At 44.2% G+C, this 24,087-nt stretch overlaps 1 protein-coding gene across 4 annotated transcripts in view; it reads left to right on the top strand.

The window, feature by feature from the left end:
• Dscam (DS cell adhesion molecule) overlaps window positions 1-24,087 on the top strand; it is a 559,889-nt gene that overhangs the window by 446,965 nt on the left and 88,837 nt on the right. For 3 of the 4 annotated variants that reach the window (XM_076943217.1, XM_076943216.1, XM_076943218.1), the window contains exons 16-19: window positions 3,733-3,803; window positions 15,179-15,419; window positions 16,826-16,972; window positions 21,648-21,803. In XM_076943217.1, the coding sequence (XP_076799332.1) occupies window positions 3,733-3,803; window positions 15,179-15,419; window positions 16,826-16,972; window positions 21,648-21,803 (615 nt within the window). Of the gene's footprint in view, window positions 1-3,732; window positions 3,804-15,178; window positions 15,420-16,825; window positions 16,973-21,647; window positions 21,804-24,087 lie in introns of those variants that run through there. The other variant, XM_076943219.1, reaches the window with a different exon arrangement.

Below are 24,087 nucleotides of genomic sequence, written 5' to 3'. Positions count from 1 at the left end.
TGACCTGTAACTTCAGCTCCAGAGGATTTGATGCATCTGGCCTATGTAGGTACTGAATTTATGTGCACATACCCATGCACATTCACGTAATTAAAAATAGTTTTAAAAAAATTAAAAAAAAAAAAGACAATTTTAATGGGGGAGCCACATGCTTTTCTGTCACTGATGTGAGAAGAAATCTATTCCACTGTTTTTTTTTTTTTTTAAATCAGGTTTGACATCAAGTTTCCATGTGAAATATTTGATTCACAAGAATCAGAGACAAGGATCTGACAGGGCCCAGTGACTGGATGCTGGGAAGTAACTTTGATGCTAGGAGACCCTTTTTACAGATGGATTAGTAAGCCCATGGGTCTCAGTGCCCAAGGTCTACTGAGCCTGGACCTGTTGAGGAGAAGAAGGTGGCTCTGTTCTCACATCTGCAAAGTGCTCTGTTCCTTCCAGGAAAGGACTCCTTCAGGGCTCAGCTCCTGAGAGACCACAGGAGACCAAAACCATAAAAGACTTGGATGCTAGAGCCTTGATGCTTGGATGTGTGCACAGGTGGGAATAGCAGCTGTAGAGGCTCCCGAGTAAGAGCAGATTTGATGGAGGAGAGTTAAAGCTGGAGGGCAAAGGCTCCGAGCCGTCCCTGTGCACTTTGATTCTGCCAAGGCACTGGACATGGAAAAGATGCACATGAACAGAAAAACATGAAATAAATGGTAGAAAGACTCCATCCAGGGAGTGGCCAGTTACTAGGACACATGGGAGTTTCTGAGTACTTGTGACCACACCTCCTTTGAAAGAGGCCAAGTCAAGGCCAGAGTTAATGTTTGGTAACATAGTAGAAAGTGGGATAGGATTTGAGGCCCGGCTAAGGCGTTCCTGATGCTGACAGAGAAGGCAGAGGAAAAACTGTGGCAGACTTCACAGAATGCCTAAACATGCCTGGGAATGGAACATTAGTTAGAAGAACAGGCTGAGGGCTAAAGTTCCTCCTCCTCTCTGCAGTCCTCAGGCATGGAAAGCCCCCCACTTGCCCTCAGGAGCTTAGCAGTAGAACACAGGGAGCCCTGTTTTCTAAGCTCAACACCTGGCACTGCTGCCATGGTTCTTTGTCCCTCTCACAAGCCCCACCCTCTGGGGCTCGGCTGTCCTTCTTTCCCTATTTTCTGACAGCTCTCCACCTCCTGTCTTCTCACCGACTAGCAGCTTGAACATCCTTCTTTCTCATCTCTCTTTTGTGTTATTTTATTAATCTGGGCTACACAAGGCCATTTCCATGCAATATGTTTTTAGTCCACCTACCCCACCCTCCTCTTTGCCCACCCCTCCCATTTATCCCTTTTGCTCTCCTAAACAGCTGTGTTTCTTTCACATCATCTAGACAGATACAATTTTGGTTTTTTTTCTATTTAAAGTCTCTGACTGGCAAATAAGAAAAATGTGTGATTATTGTCCTGAGATAGAACCTATTTGCTTAATGTGGTCTGCCCTCTTTGCTTTGCTTTCCATGGGGCCAAGTAGAATACCACCATGTCTCTAAACCACAGTATCTCCATCTGTCTCTCTACTGGTGGACATCTAGGTCAGTTACATAACTTAGCTATCAGAAAACATGGAGGGGGGCAGGGCAGCTGGAGAGATGGCTCAGAGATTAAGAGCACCGACTGCTCTTCCGGAGGTCCTGAGTTCAATTCCCAGCAATCACATGGTGGCTCACAGTCATCTCTAATGGGATTCCATGTTCTCTTCTGGTGTGTCTGAAGAAAGCTACATAAAACAAAAACAAACAATCAAAACAACAAATTAAAAAAAAAAAAAAAAAAAAAAACATGGATGGAAAACTGTCCCTGTGACATGGTGACTTGGTATCTGTTGGGTAAACACCTGGAAGCAGGTAGCTGACCTGTGTGGTAGGTCTGCTTTTACTTCTATGAGGATCCTTGAAACTGACTTCTGTAGCCTCTAGACTAGTTGACTTTCTGAGTAGCAGGTATGGAGCTCCCTCTGTTCCCATTTCTACCTCTGCAGAATCCCTGCCCACCCCTATCTATCCAGTGATACTTTACCCCTCCCTCACTGTCTCTAAGTCTCCTAAAGGGTGCCTTCCTCAGCCTGTCCCCAGCCCGGGATCCCTGGCTCTGAGCTGCAGAGTACACTCATTTCCATGGGCTACAGCGATGTCCTAAGCTCTTGCTATGAGCCTGCAGCCTTCAGCACTTTCCTTCCTGCTTTTATTCCAATACTCAGTCTTCTAGTCATATAGAGTCAACCCTCCGGATCCCTGAGGTCTGTGTCTGCAGGTTCAAACTTCAGGTTAGAAAGAGTTTTAAAGATTGCATCTGAATTGTACACACACAGACATTTCTTCTGGCATTATTCTGTAAACAATACAGACAGAATCACAACTCTTGGCAGGGACTTTATGTTTTGTTAGGAATTCTGAGTCCCCTAAAACTGTTTTAAAGTACACATAAGCATGGGTATACATTTTTCTGCTGTTTTATAGATGACTTTGCCATTTTTGGTCTTTTTCTGTTAGTTTTGAATGACAATGATGTTTACAGCTGATTTCCTACAACAGAAAAAAAAAATCTGCTTCTACTGTATACTTAGGTATATGCAGCTATCCTGCTCCAGGGCCACTTCTGTCTTCAACCAGATGGTATTTCTTGAAGTTTACCCATGGTCTCTCTGGCTTAGAGTCCTCCCTCCCCTCCTCCTCCTATCATATTCATTTTTTTGGTTTATTGAACCTATTGTTTTCATAGCATTCCCTATGATATGAATTTATCCTATGCTATAATAAGGAAACTGAGTCACAGAGATGTTATATAACTTACATAAGCCAGCAGAGCCAATGAGAGGTGGAACGTAGTAGGAAAGCCACAAGCTCTGGAACCACGATGCTAATCTCTTTGAGCAGAAGGAAACCATCTTTCTCTGCACCAAGGCCTACCTAGACCCAACCTTGGAGCTCGTTACCCTCTCCTCACCTCTGATGGCTTCCTTATCAGCTCCTATCTCCCCGGTGGCTCTTTCTTATCAGCACCCTGCTGTCTCCACACTGGCAGAAATGGCTCTTTTGGGTCTCATTGGTGGTCTCTGCTAGCTCTGATTAGAGAATGAAAACTGGGTTGGAAACCATTTTCCATCTCCTAACACATCCAATGTAGGAACTGCCCAATTCTAACTGATGTGTCTCTCACTACTACTCAGCCTCAGCAGATAGTAGATTGTCACAGATGACAAGCTTGTCATCTCCATATGTGGTCTGAGCTTCTGCTTCATGAGAACTTTTAAGTGTAAAAGCGTGGGAAACTAGAGTCATCATAGACGCCATGACAGAGGAGTCCTGCCCTGAGCACCTTGAGGAATCCCAACTCCACATCACTTAAAGCTTCTAGAGGCAGAGAAGAGTCCTCCCTTACAGCACAGAGTTGTGTAATGTGTGTGTGTGTGTGTATGTGTGTGTGTGTCTGAGATTTCTATTTTACCCTTACTTCATCTAACTTGGGGTTATTAATCATATAGCCAAAGGCATACTGAGGAGGGGTACAGGACAGGACCCCAGGATTTATGTGCCCATGAGTAAATCAACAGAAGGCAAATACTGTACACTGACTACAGCTGCTTTTGCCTGCTGCTCTTAAGAACAGACTTACCTACGCCAGATATAGGTGCCAGTAGCTTGTGTCCTGCTCTGAACCTGTGTCTAACCTGCCTGTATGCTTTTGGTCCCAACAGCTCCTGATGGTCCACCTCAGGAAGTTCACTTGGAACCCACCTCATCTCAGAGTATCAGGGTTACCTGGAAGGTAAACTGAGCCAACATATGTGTCTTTGACACTTTTCTTAGTATGTAAGCATTGTTTTTCTTGTCATAATGCCAGGATACTGACATTTTCTAAAAAACCAAAACAACAACAACAAAAACTTTCTTTTTCAAATTAGATTTATGGCATCTCTATGTGTATGGCCATGGTTGCTGGATGAACAGGATTCATCCTGAGACATCTGTCCTTGGTGGGTTTGTCATTGTGGAATTATTATGGAACACACTTATACTAACTAAGCTGATTGTGATGTCTCTACTCAAATTCTTGGAACAGTCATTACACATACGCTTGGCCTGTCATTGAAACACATGACATAAGCATATTTGATACCCATAATTTAAATTTCTCTATGTTAGATTATCTATCTCCAAAGAATGGAGTTGCCCTGTCTTACTTACTTTACCCTTAGGATTTGATCAAGGTTCCTAGGATTGGTCTCATGCAGATAGGGAGGCTGATACACCCTCACTGAATGCTATGACTTCATCACAGCAGAAAACCTCTAAGGGCTTCTTAGGAGTAAAGACAGCACTATGGAGTCTGTGGTACACAATGGCAGGAGGAAGAGAAACTTCACAATGCATTAGTTAGCTGCTGTCCTTGAGAAAGCACCCGGGTTTCCTGATTGTCGGTTGACAAGAGTCTTAAAAGCAGCTGCCTCCCAGGCAGTCCCTGACTGTGGTTATAGATACAGACAGGTTGCTGTTTAGCTTGGTGTGGGATGCCCTGACCCAGGGCAGAGTCTCCCTTAATAGTAAACTTTGTCAGTGAAAGAGGTGATAGTGTCGCAGATCAGCGCTTCAAGTTGCCACTGTCCCACAGATATGTAAGTTGTAGTACTTACCTGTTGTCCAGATACACAGAAAATTAGCTGTTTGCTTGGAGATGTACTTGGCAAAGACCATAAGTGTCAAATGGTGCTTTATCTAGGGAACCATTATTGGATCTGTGCTTCTATGAAGATGTACCTGCTGATTCTGGTCTGTATTTGTGTCATAGCATGGTTTTCTCTTCCCGCCCATTTTCCTCTCTTTTGTTCCCCTCCTCTCCCTTTCCCCTTTCTTCTCTTTCCTTTCTCTTCTTTCTCCTATTGACCCTCTCATAAAATGATGACCACATATCACAGAAATAGGTTTCCACTGTTAGAGTACATGCCACCTCAGGTATTAACATGGGTTAATGCGGGGAGTCCCTGTGTGTCAGCCATTTTAGCCCTGGCCAATGAGCTGTGTTTACAGCGGGCAGCAGGACAGACTGTGTGGTGTGTGAGTTTGACTGAGCCATTCTCAGTCTTTGTGACCAGCCCACTCCTGTGAGTACCACACACTGTACAATAAAAGGCTCTCAGCATGCCCTAACCCTGTACACATCCTAGCTGTGTTACAAACAGAAGCTGGCTCAGTCTGCCATGAATAGAGGCTGTGAAGTTTTAGCCAATTGTTCCTTGCATCTCCTTGATGCATGCATCTATCCATGCATTTGGATACTGGAAAAAGTCAGATATTACTGTGGGCCTTGAGAAAGGTTTGGGGGTAATAGGGGTGGGGTCCTGTATGAAAAATGTGTCTACCTACAGAGTGTCTACCTCTTATACCTAAAAGTGGAAACTTTTGGAGCCTTGAAATGTGTCCCAATGTAAAAAGCTGTAGTCAAAGCCAGTGCATTACAGCTAAATTTCTTTCTGTAGCCAAAAGGATAAAGGTGCTGTGAGCTGCAAACACACTTGGCTTTCCTAAGACCACAAATTAGGTGCTGTATAGGTAGGCATACAGCCCTGCCTGCAAGCACCTATTGACTGGCTCTTGGGCAAACAGGCAGGCACACTGGTAAGCAGTGTGGGTCTGAGTGGGAAAACAGCCATTTTAGAGTTGACATTCTAAAAAAATAACTTCCTAAAGGATTTTCAATAATGATAAAGCTAGGTGTTAAGATTTTTAAAGTATTGTCTCATAAGTAGCTCCTCTGCTAGGTCTCTGTTATCAAAGCAAACTCTAACCCCACCCCCTTGTTTTTTAAATTATTCCCTTTGCCAAAGAAAAGGGTCAGATTTTAAGTTTTTCTGGTCTAGTCAAGGCTGCTCATGACCAGAGAATGTAACCAATCCCACACACACTTGAGGCCCCCAACATCAGGCCCCACCATCCTACTTAGGCTGGGACCCCTTGTTCTGCATCCATCCCCACTCCCAGAGATTCCAGGTACCTTCCATCTCTGTCCTTTTTCACATATTACTAAGCCGCCTCTCCTGCCCAGTGCTGAAGCTTCACCTCTCCCATTTACATGACTCTCAGAGAAGACGGGGCGGGGAGGGGTGTTTCCCCAACATGGAATTATTCATGACAATTTCCAACACATTCACCATACAGCTCATTTATCCCCTCTGTGGGTTGGTGGGCTCTTTAGAGCCTTGTCTGTCACATCATGTGGTGGATGAGTGAATAAGGAAACCAGAGAGTAAAGGAGTGATCCAGTAAGAGAGTCGAGTGAGTGAGTGAGTGAGTGAGTGAGTGAGTGAGTGAGTGAGTGAGTTAGTTTATGATTGGCTGGTGAATGTGTGAGACCAAACAGAAGGGAGGGAGGGAGGAAGGGAGGGAGCAAGTGAATGAACTAGGGAGGGAGGGAATGAAGGAGGAAAGGAGGCAGTGGTCATGTGAGTTGGGCGGGCAGGCAATAGATGAATGGGAGGCACTAGCTAGCACCTGTGAGGTGGAGTGAAGGAGCCTTTAGGCCAGTGGTTGTCAACCTAAGGGTCATGACCCCTTTGGGTATAGAATGACCCTTTCACAGAGGTCACATGTCAGATATCTTCCATATCAGATATTGCATCACAAGTCCTAACAGTAGCAAAATTAGTTATGAAGTAGCAACAAAAATAATTTTATGGTCAGGGGTCACCTCAACATGAGGACCCATATTTAAGGGTTGCAGCATTAGGAAGGTTGAGAACCACTGGTCTAGGTCATGTATTCATAGCACAGGAACCTTTGAGAAGCATCATGGGTTTCAAAAGCAGCCATGGAGAGGGCACTGCACTGTTCAGATGCAAATCTCAGAGAGGTGCATGTGAAGGTCTGACTCATGCTTTGGTGGAGGTATGGAGTATGGAGCATGGTAGACACCAGAACTGAGCACCTCACATGCTTTTTACTGTATCTCACTGAAAGGTGAAAGGTAATGGTCTGTAGGGCACAGATGTCTGCAAGTCACAGCTGTGAGCCCACAGGGGAACATCCAAGAGCCAGTTCTGCAGTGCCTTGTAAGGCAGGATGGGTGTACAGAATGGGCGGGGCTGCTGTGTGTTCTAAGTAAAAGCACAAAGCAGTGGCTTGGCACAGATATGAGTAAAGTGTGTCCAACTAAAGAAGAAACAAATGGCAATTAAGTTTCTATTTCCTAGCTCTGCTCCAGCTGCCGGTAGGGGGAGTTTTGCCTGCAGACTACAGGTTTGCTTCTGATTCAAAATCAGAAAGAACATTAAAAATCTGAATGATGACATTTATTTGGTAGAATGCTTCAAAAATCATACATTTCCCCCCAGAAAATTCTGCCTTAATCTATTTCTTGAAGCATCTTTCTTTCTGTCTGTGTCTCTGAGACCAAGAGTCTCACCTCACTTTGTAGCCTAAGTAATCCTTGAGCTCACTATAAAGCCCAGGCTGATCAGAACCTTGCTATCCTTCTGCCTCAGTCCCCTGAGTGCTGGGATTAGCTCTGTGTGTGTGTGTGTGTGTGTGTGTGTGTGTGTGTGTGTGTGTGTGTGTGTTATGATTGCTATAGCAACTCATAAAGGAAACATTCTAAAGTAGAATGTTTGAAATAATTACTCTAGATATCTCAGAAGACTGCAATTGAAAGCAGAAAGTACTTCAATTGTAAAATTTTGCTTCAAATGGGAAATCTTTATAGATTGCCTCCAAAATACCCACTTTTTCTTCATTCATGCAGTACTAGCATGCTGAGGGCAGTTGTAAGCTGATGGCTCGCAGCGAAACCTTGAGGGTAATTCTACTGTTGTCCTCTCCTCGGCATCAGACACCATGGCGAGGATGCTATTTAATAAGCAGCATTTTGGCTTAGAATTCTAAATGATTTTCATGAAAAACTGAAGTGGGGTGTCCAGAGGTCTCGGTGAATTTCTGTTATCAGAAGAACACTTTCCACCAAGCCCCATCCCCACCCTCTCCAGTTCCCTGTGCTGTGAGGTACATTATATCTCAGGGACGAGCCTTCACACAGTGGAGACAGCTCTGCCTGAAAGCAAACTGCAGCACTGCAGGTGACATAGTAAATGTTTAATAAACATCAGGCTATGTGTGCCTTCTCCATCAACGCCCTGACTAGGAAGCTGTGGCACTCTGGGAAGGTGCCTTAGGCAATCCTGCCCCTGCTTCACTGGGCACCTGGGCAGTTGTGGTTAGGAACCCTCTCCTGGCTCCATGATGACCACTCCTCATCCTGTCATTTTGGGCACTGAATACAGCCATTGTGAATGAAGAATAATCCTCACATTAGAGAGGCTTACCCAGAATCCAAAAGTTGATAAACTAGTGTTAGGCTGGGGACTCTCACGTGAGTTGCTCATGCCTACAAGCCATGATTAATATGAATTCCCTTTACTCTGCCTTCCAACCTCCTGGAGTAAATGTCACCTGACATGGTGAAGCTAGAGAAAATGTGCGTTCAGAGTTTACCTACTAGCATTTTATTTCCAAATTATAAACCTAGGTCAACCTTCCTCTCTCCTACAAAAATCGAAATTAAAAATTTGCCTTGAAATACATTTTACTTAATGTTTTCAGCCGTTCCCTTAATCCTTAGGCTATGAAAGATTACAAATTTGCATTTGCTTTCATGAATTAATCCACTGGTTCTGGTTGGGGCTGTGGGCATTTTATTAAAAATCCACATGTCTCACAGATATGTAAGGGATTGTCAGTCCTTCTTGTATTAGCAAATCTAACCTCTTCCCCTTCAACAAGACAGGAAAAACTGGCTTCAAAGCCCTCCTCATTTCCATGGAGTAGTATGGATTTTTCTAGACCTTCAAGGAGGACCAGTAAGTGCAGCCTCTGTGGGGGTTCACCCCTCGGTTGAGAGGAAATGAATATTTGCTGCAGAAATGCATGGGGCCTATACCATCAATCCGCTTTATGTCAAAACCCTCATATACCTATCTCTTCTCAGGAAAGAAAGCCTTTCTTTGTTCTCCACTGAAAGACCCAGGACACAGATTTACATTGCAGATACTGTGTGTATCTGAAACAGAAACCACCCTGCTTACTGCTCTATTTGGAATGTACTCTGTGCCTTACCACCTCCACCATCCTCAGGAAAGGTTGCTTAGTTCAGCCACAAAATAAGCCTACCTCAAGGACCCCAGTCCTCCCTTTCTGACAGTGAGAGCAGCACTGGCAAGCCTTGGAGCATAAGCAGGTGGCAAGTCTCAAGATGAACAAAGAAGATGTTTTTTATTTAGATATTTGATGACAGATTTTGCCATCATAAAATAATAGTGCTGGGCTTGTTTGCCCTGCCAGGTTGGGGAGTTTATATAAAAATAAATCCAGTGGCCAATCTTTATTCACTTTGAAAAAGGAGAGTGGGCGAGGCGGGAGCGGCTTGCCAGGTCAGCAGATTCACACATAAGCCATTTGTACCTGGATGTGCTTCAGCCACATTCCTGAGAGGGGAAACAGAGTAGCTTATCTCAATGTTTTGAGGTTCTGTTCCCCTATTCCCTACTTGGTGTCAATGCCTGAAAGCCTTCTAATCTTGTCAAAGGTACGGAAGAGAGGCTAACTCATAGCCCTGTGAGTTTTTCCTTCCTCAGGTATAGATGACAGACATGAAGCCCAGGCTGGCTCGAGAGACCCCTGCTGCATGCAACTGGCCTTTATTTGCTTGGAATTTCCACCTTTGAATTAGGATAAAAAGGGAATGCCTGAGGCTGGAGTGATGACTCCATTTTTAATAGAGTTTGCTGCTCTGGCAGGGGATCTGACTTCAGTTTCCAACACCAAAGTCTGGCTGTATCTTCTTGTCATCATGAAACCCAGGATCCCCACAAATTCCTCAGTGCAGAGTCTCTCTCTGAGCTCTTGTATCCTGTGTCACCTGTGTTTTCTTCCCAGGGTGCAGCTGTGTGCCACTGCACGTCACTGTTGGGTCATCCCTTGACTCAGGTGAACAACCTCTTTTCTGACCATCCTCTTGACTCTTTGGGTAACTTTTCTTTTTCCCCTTTCCATCTCATAGTGTCCCTGGGGCCAGCCCTCAACAGTATAAGGTCTCATACTAGGTGGTAATGTCCACAACTTTGTCCGGGTCCTTGGAACCCAGAGCCTTGTGTCAAGTAGGCACCCATGCTTGCCCAGGTCTGAATGCACAGTTTACCTAGGAAAGCACTTTACTGTAAGGGCAGCTGGTGCATGTGGAACATGGAGGAAGTGAATGAGACAGCTGCCACCCAGTGATGAAAGAGGAGAGCATGCATCTTAAGAGAATTTGTGGGAAGCTAAAGGAATTTTTCAATTTATGTTCCAAGGGACTCACTCCTCCAGCCCCAGAAGAAGACTCTGTCATTAAAGGTTTCTGTGGAGGGAAGAGAGATGCAATAGATGTTAGGAAGGCTTGCCCATGCAAGTCACCAGCATCCGTGGTGATGGCATGAGCTGTGAGCCTTTCCACATCCCTGCCTCTTTGCTGCTTCTGTTTCTTTAAGAATGAAGAAGACTGGAAAGACATATAAAACACATTCACTTGCAAGCCAAACTAATGGATTGACATGGTACTACTGTTGTCATGGAGATCAAAGAAACGTCCTTAAGGATATGGGGGTTGAGAGGGATTGAGAGGCCAGAAGGAAGGGTAGCTGTGGGGGAAGGGCTGGAGAGGGATAGGAGGTCTGCAGAGAGCAGCAAATGAGAGAAATAAATGTCAGGAAATCAGGACCATTACTAGATTCAAGGGAGGGAGGGGAAGAAGAATTAAATTCAGCAAGGGTAAGCAACTAACCTGTCACAAGAAGCAAGCGCAATGGCAAAATGTGACTTCTGTCCCAGAGTATACAGTACCTTCAGAGATTCTAGAAAACATGAAGAGGTGTTACTTATGAAATCGCAGTGTATAACACCAGGTTCCCACTGCAAAGGGGCTCATCTGCAGGGCTCCTGAGCTTGGACATAGAGTAGAGCAAACCCTCTGAGTTACTTTGCTTGTTCTGTTTCCAGGCACACTAAGTGCTCTTTTAATGTGTTTTAAGATGAATGCTTGCCAGGTGGGATTTTGCATAAACCTATAAGTTTTTCTTTGTTGATGTGGTTATTTGAATAAGAATGGCCTTCATAGGCTCATATATTTGAATGCTTAGTTATCAGGGAGTGACACTATTTGAGGATTAGGAGGAAGTGTGCCACTGAGGGTTAACTTTGAGGTTTCAAGATCCTGTGCCAAGCCCAGTGTCTGTTTGTCTGTCTGTCTATCTGTCTGTCTGTCTCTGTCTCTCTCTGCATCTCTGTGTCTGTGTCTCTCCCTCTCTCCCTCCCTCCTCTCTCTCTCTCTCTCTCTCTCTCTCTCTCTCTCTCTCTCTCTCTCTCTCTCCTTCTCTCTTAGCCTATGAATCAGAATGTAGTTCTTAGCTACTTCTCCAGCACCACACCTGCTGGTTGCCATGTTGCAACCCTGATGTGGGCACTACCTCCAGAATTACTAAGATTTGAGTAGTGGAATGGAGGAGAATATTCTTTGTGTAGCATGTGTTTCTCAGATGGACTATGCAGGAGAGGTGAGATGATATTGAGGATGCTGGTGGAGATAACAGTAGTGATAGTAGTGGCATCAGACATGGCAGGGACCATGGAGGTTTGGGTAGTTGGTTTGCCAACAGTGATCATGATGCTTCAGAGGCAGGGTGGCAATGACCTCGACCCTCCCTCCTGCAACATGCTCCTCACTTTATAGGACAGTATTAATAGCTTTGTCTACAGGGTAGCTAGCAATTCCATGAGGCACCTGTAAAGGAAATACAGGCAACAGCATAGAACTTATCCAAAGCTTAGGAGACAGAAGGATGTGACAAATGCATCCCCTTAAGCTAACCCACTTCTAACAGAGTAATAACAAAAAAAATCCCTGCTCATAGATAGCCAACTGAAATGCAATTTTAAAAATAAGGCAGTCTACTGCAGGGACTTGAGTCCCATAGATAAGATTAAAGGTGGAGAAACTAGGTTGCAGAGGTGCTCAACAGCATTTGAGGTTGCAAATAAGTTGCAAAGCAATGATATGAATGTGGAAGAGCATTTAACTAAAATCAAACATCAACATAATGGAACACTATTCTCAGAAACCATGAAGCAAAGAAGAGATTGCAATCCCAATAATGTATCAAATAAGAAAAAACAGCCACAGAGTTTTAGAGTATAAATGGAGGGTACAGGAGGGAATGGATGAGAAAATGAACCAGAAGGAAAGATGCACAGGCTCACACAGAACTTTCACCTTAGACTCCTAAAGTAAAACCAAGTAATGATTCTACATCATATTTTGCAGAAGCTTAAAATAAGAAAAAGTATACTTTATTACAGAATAAGGAAAACATGTAGGTTCTCTAAGAAGATGTAACTTTTAGTAAATTTTAATTTTCATCTTTCTTTGGATATTTTATATGTGTTTACAATGTATCTTGATGTTATCCACCCTTCAGGTCCTTTCTTTACAATGTATCTTGACAATATTCACCCCTCATGTTCTTTCTTCTGGCTCCTACAAGACCAGCTCATCACATCTCCCTTTCCACTTCGTGTCTTTCTTGTATAACTTTTAACCCATTGAGCCCAGTTAGCACTACCCACATGCACAGGGCTATAGGGATATAGAGAACCTACAAATGGCCACACTCCTAAAGAAAAGTGACTCTTCCTTCTGCAGCAACTATCAATAGCTCCTCAGGGAAGAGTGGGGGCCTCAGAAGACCTTTCCCCTCCTGGGTTGGAATTTTTAACTGGTTTGAACTTGTGCAGCCATGTTGATTTTATTTTAAACAAAATCTTGTTAAGTGAACAGAATGGAGGGCTTGTTTATATCCTGAGGAAACCACATGGGATACTTTTTAACCAAGGAGCCCGACAATTGTCCCATCCAGATTACAACCTTAATTAACCCTTCAAGGCCTGAGGATGAGCCAGCAAAGCTGCTCCCATAGCTGCTTAGGAGGATTCTAAATCATCTTCTCTAGATGAGTTTCCTTTTAGACATTTGGCTCCACTGTATACCTAGCTGCATAGCCCTCATGCTGCGACTCGGACTGGCTTTCTCTTGAAGCCCTGCAGGGAGCCAGCTGAACAATTAGACAGAATACTTAATGGATATGAATCTAATTTACAAAAAATTATCATTTATAGTTTAGTCACTTATCTGATAATTACAAAAAATCTACATGAAATGAGATAAATCTCTTTGTTGGTAAAATTGGCTTGCATATAATGATTTTTACAGGAAAATTAATTTAGTTAACTAGCTAGAGGTTATACATGTAAGTTGGCAGGTGCAGTGTAGCAATTTGGTTGGTCTCTGACCCTAAAACTCTAAAATCTTTATGTGTTCTTGAAGATAAAATGAACCCATCTGTGTTAGAGCAAAGCAAGTGTAAGCTCCCACTCAAGGGTCACACCCTGGCATTGTCCATTGAAACAGTAAATGACTAACATGGCTGGTTTTCTGCTGTGGGTCCACACACATGCATTCAAACAGCCTGTCAGATGAGAGCAACAACTGCATCCCACCGAAACCACACAGGAAGAAATTTGCTGTAAGAAGGCCCCCATAAGCACATGTAGCTTTTGTGCATTAATTTAAAGTTTAAAATACTACAAATAAATGAAGGAAACACTGTTCTCTGTGGCACAGATTGCATCCTGGAGCCATCCTGGGGCATCTGTTCAGCAGGGAAGAGGAGCATGTCAGGCTACACAAGTGTCTTCTGAGCTCATCCAGGTCACACCCCCTGCTCAGTACCTTTCCGTTCTCTTATTATCTGTACCCTTCTCCATGCACTGCTGATTTTCAGAGACTTGTTCTACCCTGGAACTCCATCACCTCCTCCCATCATGTCTCATCCCTGTGCCTCTTAGCACCCTCTTCCCTTTCCTTCTAGCTTTTCCCACACACCTCCAACTCCACTTGCTGAGCCCAAACAACCCTTACAAGCCTATCTGGCTTCTGTATCCATGAGCTGTTTTTCCCAGAGCGTATCTGCTTGCTGGCTTTAACCTGGCAGCCACACACTCAGCCTGTCACCTTTCTCCAGAGCCCATGTGGTTATTACCCTGTCATTCAGCACTGTTAGCTCTTCTGGGCTTCAGAAAGGTTTGCATAACCTGAGAGATCTGGATCCATAGTTTATAACTAATTTATAGAAAGTAAAGTGACAGATGTCAGTAGATAGATGAGATATATATATATATATATATATATATATATATATATATATATATATATACATATATATGATAGAAAGATAGATGATAGATAGATGATAGAAAGATATAGGTGATGATAGACAGATATAAGTGATAGATGATAGAGATAGGTGATAGATAGATAGATAGATAGATAGATAGACAGATAGATAGATAGACAGATATGGGTGATGAGAGACAGACAGACAGACAGAGAGTAGGTGGCTATTAGACAGCCAGCTGATGAGAAGGAAGGACTGCCTCATAGTGAGTGTGCCTTCTGGTGTGTGTGCCAAGACTCCAAATGACTGTCTTCCCATCAGTGAGTCCAGTTAACCATGGCAGACTGACATAGGGACTTGGAACACAAATTCTACAGTGTCAGTTTTATTATTCTGCCACTTAAATGTGGCTGACATCCTGTATTAACTGAGGCTCACCATGGAAGCATTGCAGAGGGTGAGGAGGTCAGGCTGGGGAAGAAACACCCTGAAGTTGCCCGGCCTGTGACTTTGCTGTGCGTAGTTTCTATTACCCCTGTCAACCATGGCCTGACACTATTAAATAGAAAATTACAGAAATAAACAATCTGTAAGTTTCAACGACCTTTATGATAACATATTGACCTAACTCTATTATATGTCTATTATTGGTTACAGTTGTTAATTTCCAACAGTGCCTATCACAAGCTTACAGGGATCAACATAAAGGAGAAGCAGTCCCACGGTTAGGGACGAGTGCTGGCCTAGGTGTCCGCCATGGTAGGCCTGTGCAGGAGTTACAGCTTCTGCACTTGCCTTCATTATTATCTGGCCTTATTTTTTTCCTGAGTTGCTTTGTGTGTTATGATTCACCCACTTCCATTTTCCTGACCATATTCTTCTCTTTCCTGTTTAGGCTCCCAAGAAACATTTACAAAATGGGATCATACGTGGCTACCAAATAGGCTACCGAGAGTACAGCACCGGGGGCAACTTCCAGTTCAACATCATCAGTATTGACACCACAGGGGACAGCGAAGTGTACACCCTGGACAACCTGAATAAGTTCACCCAGTATGGCCTGGTAGTACAGGCCTGCAACCGAGCCGGCACAGGACCTTCTTCTCAGGAGATAATTACCACCACCCTAGAGGACGGTAGGTCTGGGCACCTGCAATCTGGTATTCTTGCTCTCTCTGGCCTGTAGCCCAGCTTCCAATTGCTTGACCTAAATATATAACCCGCCACATCACTTTATTCCTGCCCTGGATGGATATGCATCCAAAAGCACAAATGCATTACTGAATCTTCCTCTTTGAAGAGTGGGCTATGAGCTTGTAAAACCTACATTGTCCTCATCTAGAGAGAAGAAATCCAAGTCTTTCCCCAAAATTAGTACCAAGAACTTTTAGAATTTTTCTGTATATTATTATAATTTTTATTATTACTGATGATTGCTTTATATTTTCAAGCATTCTGTGAGATTCCAGGCTCACTGGAGCAGATCCCATGGTGATCATCCGCCCCCTAGTGACCAAGATGAACTCATGATCACGTCCTTAAGGCAGGGAAACAGCCTAACAGTGCTTGTTGACAGAGAACCCTCCAGTCCGAAAGGCTCTGCACATGATGAAGTTAAGTCAACACACTGACATTTAAATGACTCCTGCAGTGTGTCATTTGATCACAGACCAGAGAAGGCTTAAATAACTAGAACCTGCAAGACCCGAATGTTTCATCTCCACACTCTGCAGGAGTGGTTAGCTCTGAATTGCCTTTGTGCTTTGATAACTTAGTTTTAGCTAATAATTGGCCCCTTTCCTCGCTCCGACATTTAACATTGGCACACAGTCAATACCTAAAATAATGTATAATCTGGGAATGCTGGTGGGTCCCATCAATTCCAACAACTAAGAGGCAAAGGCAGGGTCTCTGAATTTGAGGCTAGCCTGGTCTATAGAGAAAGTTCCAGACCACCCAGGGCTGCATAGTGAGACCCTATCAATCAGTGAATAAATAGCATATACTATTATTATATATATAATAACTATATATTATATTAGCATATATTAATTTCATTGTCTTTCTTGCCTCTGACAAAACACAATGCTTCTAAAAGGGAGGTTTCAGAGATGAAGTAGGGAAGCCCTGTGGTTATATTTCTTCTCTCCCACATTTTCCAACAGCCTTCTAATCCATGCTCAGACTTATTAGATATGGAGGGAAATTACTGTATGTGCTGAAATGTAACAGAAAACAGGAGCTTGCCGTGGCCATGGAAGTGCAAAGATGTACACTCAATTCAAGTCTGGGAGGACTTCCTGAAAGTGGAGTCACTGAGTGGAAAGGAGGAGCTGTGATGTCCTCCATGACAACTGTGTAGCCTCGAGACACTTAACTGAGATGCAATATTTCTGGGCGGATTGCACTGATTTTTTTCCCTTCCTTTGTGAGACTGAGTACAGTCTGCTTTGTGTGCTAGAATAGTAAGTTAGCTGCTCAGCCACTACTGCTTCGACAACACCTCTCACAGCGATCACAGGTTGTAATTGTTTCCTTTCAGTACCCAGCTACCCTCCCGAAAATGTCCAAGCCATAGCAACCTCACCAGAAAGCATATCAATCTCCTGGTCCACGCTGTCCAAGGAGGCCTTGAATGGGATTCTCCAGGGGTTCAGGGTCATCTACTGGGCCAACCTCATAGATGGAGGTAAGAGGGCACAGCGGGGATGGAGAGCATGTTCCCAGGGGATGCACAGCCTGCAGACCCTCTCCAGGGGGACATTGGGAATGTCTTTGAACACTACCTTCTTCACACACCTGGTGCTTGAGCCTGGGTACACACATGTCTTTTAAAGAGCAGCTTGAAGCAGAATGGAGAGCAGCAGTTGGGGGAATCAGGCACGCTTGTATTTTCTACATTATGACTGTCTATGTCAAAACTGCAAGCAGCTTCATAATTAAGGTCGATCTAAAATGGTGTTTCTCAACCTGTGGGTCGTGACCCCTTTGGGGAGTCATACATATATTAGATATCCTGCATATCAGATATTTACATTATAATTCATAATGATAGTAGCTAGCAAAATTACAGTTATAAAGTAGCAACTAAATAATCTTATGGTCCGGGTCGCCACAGCACAAGGAATTGTATGGGTCGCAGCATGAGGACGGTTGAGAACTACTCATCTAGAATGTTCTACATAGCATGTGCCCATAAATGTTGCCCCTTTGTTCCCCGAATAGATCCCAGCAAAGGAACATTAAGTCTCTATAGTAGAAGTGTGTGAGGGTTCCAGGAAAATGCCAGAATACCTCAAGAGGCATGTCATTGTCTCCATGAGGAGCCATTAAACCCAAAACCCCAGGTTTAGACAGTGCACACATCTTTCCCAGCTCTCTATTCCCAGCATGCTCCTATGCCTTGGCCCCTGTACCCACCATGCTTCCCTCTTCCTGCCTCCCTTTTTGCCCCTCCCCTGCTTTCTTGCCCCTCCCCTTCCTCTTCTTGCCCCTCCCTTCCTGTCCCCTTTCTTCCTACCCTTCACTTCCAGCCTCTTCTCTTCCTGTCTATCAATCCTCATGCCTCTCTTTCTGCACCTTACTTCCTGCTTACCCTTCCTGTCCTTCACTTCCTGTTCCCTCTTTCCCCACCCGTCACTTCCCACTTCCTCTCTTCATGCCTCTCCTTTTCTGTTCCCTTAGATCCTGCCTCCTTTCTTCCCACCTCCCCTCTGCCACGGAGCATTCTTTAGCCTTTGTGTCTGGGTTCAGACTGCATTTCTTGCCTCCCTCAAGTAGGGGAGTCTATAGAACCTCTGCTCAGGACCACTGAGTCTGTTCTGCTAACCACAGAGTGAGCCCCTCAAGGGGGAGATAGGAGAAAAGCCTGACCTAACCAGACCTAGAAAACATTTCACACATGTGTATCATATATGAACACACCACATACAACACACACAAAACACACACTATATATATTACACACATATATATACATTCCATCCACACATACCATACACACACATATGTGTGTATGTATATATATATGCGTATATGTATATATACATACACATACATATATACACATATATAGATATATGTGATATAGATATATCACATACATATCACGCACACTCCCAACATGTCGTACATTATACCATACACACACAAATACATAACCCATCCACATACACCATATGCAATATGTGTAAAACCATATATATTGCACCTGGACACACATACTACATATATAATAATATATCCATATATATTATACATATACATACCACACACACTCCCAAAATATCATATACTACATATACAACATATCATACACATACACCAGACATACCACAATACACATACTAGACACACCACCAGACACACACCACACACACCATATAACACATACATCTACCACAAATACCAAACATACCATATATACCATATACACTACATATACCACAATCTACATTACTAAGCTCTCCCACAAAACATATATCACACATACCATACACATATTACATGCTACAAATGCCAAACACACCTATATACAGTATGAACACACCTATATATAGTATATAAGTTACTATACAACACAAACATCATAACCAACACACATGACATACCCTTTTCACAGGTATTTTCTGTGCCCTGTACATGGGTATTACATGTCCCATGTACACAGGTATTACATGTGTCCTGTACATATACTCCCCACAGATATCACATGTCACAGTCTTAAAGTAGGTGGTTCTTGACATCTGATCCTCTGGGTGGGATGCTTTCGGACAATATGCTGCAGAAACCCAGGCATCCAAAGCACACAACCTCTGGACAGCACATACTTCTAGTCCCATCCCCGTATATTTACCAAGTGTCCAGGACCCAGTATCTATGATGTCATATGGTGGATACAAAGTCACACACCTGCCTCCATAACCCAGGCTCCCAGGGATCCTGGCCTTGAACTCTGGCAATGTATTGCTTTTGTGTCCTTTAACTCCCTGCCTGTCAAATAATGGCTATAGAGTCATGGACTGTTTAGCTGGCTCAGTTTATCCACTTTGATCCTATGGGCAGGGCTGGTACCTGAGGAGGCTGGCCTGGCATGTCCCCACCTTGGTTGAGACAAGAGATCAGGACCACAGCTCTCAATGCCTTGAAAACATATCAAAGGCATCCTTTACTGTAACCAGCTACCCAGCTAATGTCTGCTGGGCCCCTACCTCACACTTCAGCCCTCCCTTAGTAAAAGCAGTTACATGGTGCCAAATACCCTGCTCACAGCCACCTGGCCCTGGGCAAGCAGATCCCAGGCTCCTTGTTATGCTCTGCCACTGACTCTGGAAGGAGCTGGCTTCTAAACTCGGGGCCATACAACTGTGTAGACACTTGCTACATCATTCTAATCGCTTTCAATTGCCACGTGCCTTGTGCCTGATGTGGAGGCACGGTGTTCCATCTCTGAATAGCACTCCTGGATCCCACTCAAGAAAATCAAGCAGATTTAGCACACACCAAGGTTCTCACACATCACCTGTCACTTGGGTGGTGACACAAAGAAGAGTTCACTCTAGGTGAGATGAGGACTGTGCCGAGCCTTCAGATCATTCCTAGCAGGAACCTCATTACATGTCTGTTCAGTCATATTGAGGCATGCACACATGATCAAGGGTTTCTCAGCGTGGCTGAACAAATACACCTTGAGATCCGGATACACACAGATTACCACCAGCCAGACTGTCTGGCACTCCTCACAGTCCACCACCAGCCAAACTGCTTGTCTGTCACACCTCACAGACCACCACCAGCCAGACTGTCACCCCTCACAGACCACCACCAGCCAGACTGTCTGTCACCCCTCACAGACCACCACCAGTCAAACTGCTTGTCTGTCACACCTCACAGACCACCACCAGCCAGACTGTCTGTCACCCCTCACAGACCACCACCAGTCAAACTGCTTGTCTGTCACACCTCACAGACCACCACCAGCCAGACTGTCACCTTTTACAAACCACCACCAGCAAGACTACTTGTCTGTCACCTCTCACAGATCACCAGCCACAGACCTCATAGTCACTGCTTTTTTGTTTACCAAGATATAGGCTAAGTTGTGGAAGCCAACTGTGTTCTGGGAATCTTATGGATCCCAAGGTGACAATAGTCAGTGAGGTAGGGTAGAGCTGGAATTGCTCACAGGGTGCATCTGAGCTCAGGTATTTGAGATTAACTTAGGTTCCTCATCTCTGCATATGCTACCATAGAATTTTAAAAATATAAATGATTCTCCTAAGAGATGGCTCAGTTGTTAAAGCACTCACCATACAAGTGTGAGGACCAGAGTTTGGATTCCCATACAATGTAATGCCAGATGGCATGATGACCCACTTGTAATTTCAATCATAGAAGTCAGAAGCAGGAATCTCCAAGGCAATCTGGCTAGCAAGGCCAGAGTTCTGAGTTTGATTGAGCAACCCTGACTCAATGAATATGATGAAGGCATGAACAGGGATGATTCCAGACATTAGATATATAAGAACACGTGTACCCCATACATGTGCATCCCTATACACATGCAAAATATGAGTCTTACTTTGTTTTCTGTTGTTAGGATAAAACACTCATGAAAAGCATGTCAGGAATGAAATAGTTTGTTTCAGCATGCAGTTTATAGTCCACCATGAAGGAAAGTCACATAACCTGAAGGTAGGAACACTGCTTCCTGACTTGTTCCTCATGGCTTATTCAGCCTGATTTCTTAGACACCAGGACTATCTGCCCAGGATGGCACTGCCCACAGTACGATTTCCCTCCCACATCAATCATTAATTAAGAAATAATGAATTCATACACACATATACACATTATGTACACAATACATATATACACATATGCATGTATACATATATGCATATACACATATATACATATACACATTCACACATATACACATATACACATATATACATATACACATTCACACATATACACATATACACATATACACATATATACATATATGGAATCCTCACCTTGCAGAAGTTTCATGGTGAACAGCCATTAGGTATACAGAGATAGATCACTGGTGAGGTGCCCAGTGGTATGTGCTGGTGTGAGACTTTCCAAGAGTGATACCATGATGCTAAAATTTGATTTACCAAGAGTGGATTACTGTTCCCCACATCAATTTTTTGTTTGGTGTTTTCAGACATTTTGATCTCTAATGACTTTTGTTTTCAAACAGTCTGTGGTGCAGGTGCCTTGTGACACTTCTGCATGGCTCTTCCCTGTACTTTGTGTAGCAGGTAGGACAGCCACAGGCCAAGAGTGTGATAGGCTTGGTAATGAGGTCCTGTCTTCTGGGTTTTGTCCTCCAGAACTGGGCGAGATTAAGAACGTCACCACCACGCAGCCTTCCTTGGAGTTGGATGGACTAGAGAAATACACCAACTACAGTATCCAGGTGCTGGCCTTCACCCGTGCAGGGGATGGCGTCCGGAGCGAGCAGATCTTTACCCGTACCAAGGAGGATGGTGAGACATAGGGTAGACACTGAGTGGGGAGCTCAGATCCGAAATGTCCTGGGACACACGAGGCTCATGCCTGGGCTGAAGTCACACTGGGAAAGCAGGTTGGAGGGCTCACCTTTGACCTCTGACCTTTGCCCGTCAGTCTACTCTTGACCCGGTTTATCTCCGTCTCCACTGCCCTTCCACGTAGCTCAGAGTGAGTCAGGCCTTCCACCTCCAGCTAGCTACCTTGCTTGATGTAGCTATTCATTGATCTTAGCTCTTGTAAATTCTTTCCTGCTCTTTCCCTCGCCCTCCTCCCTCTCCCCCATGTCCTCTTCTTCCTTCCTACCCCTCCTCTCTTTTTTCCTCTCTTCTCTCCTCTCTCCCTCTTCTTCTCCTCTTCTTCTCTAGCTCTTTCTTTAGTCTCTTTTTGTGTTTGTTTGTTTGTTTGTTTCAGCTAAAAACCACCTTTTGTCCCAGGGCCCTCATGCCTGCTGCAGTTTTGTGCTCTGTTCAAATAACTTTAATTACTGCCAGAGTCAGCTCTTTTGCTTCAAAATTGTGCACTGGCCTAAGTCTTACTCCACATGAGTTGGATCACTTCAAAAGGCTTGAATTCAAAGCTTCATGACATTTTTTTTTTATGAATTCTTACAAGGCTTCATGCTGACTAAGTAGGCTTTAACTTCCATCCAGACCAGCACTTGGCACTCCATACAAGCTGGACTGCAGTTTTTATTATTTTAACAAAACCCCCCTGTTTCCTTGTCCGGACTGTTTGGGGAACAGTGTAGGCTTTGGTGCACTGCAGAGCAGCAGTGAGGAAAACAGTTACTCTGTGAAGAAAAAAGTGGCAGCTGGTATCAAATAGATGCCCAAGAAACTTTCCAGAAGCAACCAGACACAGGCTGACCCAGAACACTGCAGATGTGTGTAGACTTGTAAGCATTGTGTAGACTTGATCTGAAATTCATCTTCCTTCCAGGCAGTGGGGCAGATCAGGAAGGAGAACCTTCTCTGTGGCCCATTATGTCATCAGCTGGTAGTAGCAAGTGCTCTCTCTGCTGCATGGACCCCAAAAATGCTGTTCTGCCATTCCAGCCCACGTGTGTCCTAGAAGTAAAGCTTGGGACCTAGGTTTGGATGCAAGGATGGTACCTGTTCTTCTTCATCCCAGTCCTTGCCTATCACCTAGAACAGCTGACATCCAGAGGGTTCCGCTCCCTCACCCTGAGCTCCCCCACCCTGGAGCCAGGCCAGGCTATCTCTTCTGTCATCCCATCCACTCACCCCTTGTAGTATTCTACCACCTTTCCAGGCCTCCTTACACTGAGTTGTGTGCACAGTGGTCAGTCCTCACTTGCTTCAGTTTTTTTTCCTAGAACATGCAGGCCATGCTTTCCCAAGGATGTGCAGCTGTTGGTCAGCTCTACACAAAGACATTGGCTTGTTTCAGGAAACATAAAGTCAAGATGCAGTGTCCTGAGGAAGTTGCTCATGTCTTGAGGCATCCACAACGCTGTCCTGAATGACAGGAGCTGTCATTTAATTATAAGGCATGGTAGAGAGGTGTACACATGCTGGTTCTGTGCCCTGCTATCCACAGGACCCTGAGTACCTTACTTTCTCAGAACAATGGGGAACCCAGTTGCTACAGCCCTCAGGCAGTACTGACCAATGTGTGGAATCAGAAGTGAGTTAACCATATCTCAAACTGAGGTACAGAAGGCTGCTGCTCCCTTTCCACACATTCAGTCTTTGCTCTCTCCTCCCTCAGAGCAGGGGGCGGGGGGGGGGGCGATATTTTTCCCATCACTAACTGATGATGCAAATATTCCTGGAATTATTATTTAAGAAGACTGATCTGCTGCGTAAGATTTGACATCAGCATTTTTCAGGAAAATGTGTAGAAATCTAATGGAAAGGAAGGCCCCTCCACAGCTCCCATCAACTGGAAATTCAGAATCAATTTTTAATCAGTCATCCAGTTTTAGAAACTGTAATTTTAACCCTGAGGTCTAAGGTCTAACCCTGCCTGTCTACTGGTCTCTGCTTTTATATCTGGTACAGGCAGTGCATGGGAAAATTATTGGCAGTAGACAAACCCCATGAGACCCTATGGAGGAGGGTGGAAAATTCCCCTCATCCAGGTGCCTTGGGACAAAGGGAACCCAGAATTGAATGTCAGTATTTATTTAAGATAAGTTGCCATTTCAAAGTGAAATGGAGCAAAAGACTGGAAGGAAAGAAGGAAACACAAAAGATTTAGTAATTTAGAAATGACAGCGTCCTGGTTTGCTTTCTG

The sequence above is a fragment of the Arvicanthis niloticus genome, chromosome 12 (assembly GCF_011762505.2).
Source record: "Arvicanthis niloticus isolate mArvNil1 chromosome 12, mArvNil1.pat.X, whole genome shotgun sequence".
NCBI lineage: Eukaryota > Metazoa > Chordata > Mammalia > Rodentia > Muridae > Arvicanthis > Arvicanthis niloticus.
The sequence above is the reverse complement of the archived record's forward strand: the minus strand, read 5'-3'. Positions and strand labels throughout refer to the sequence as shown.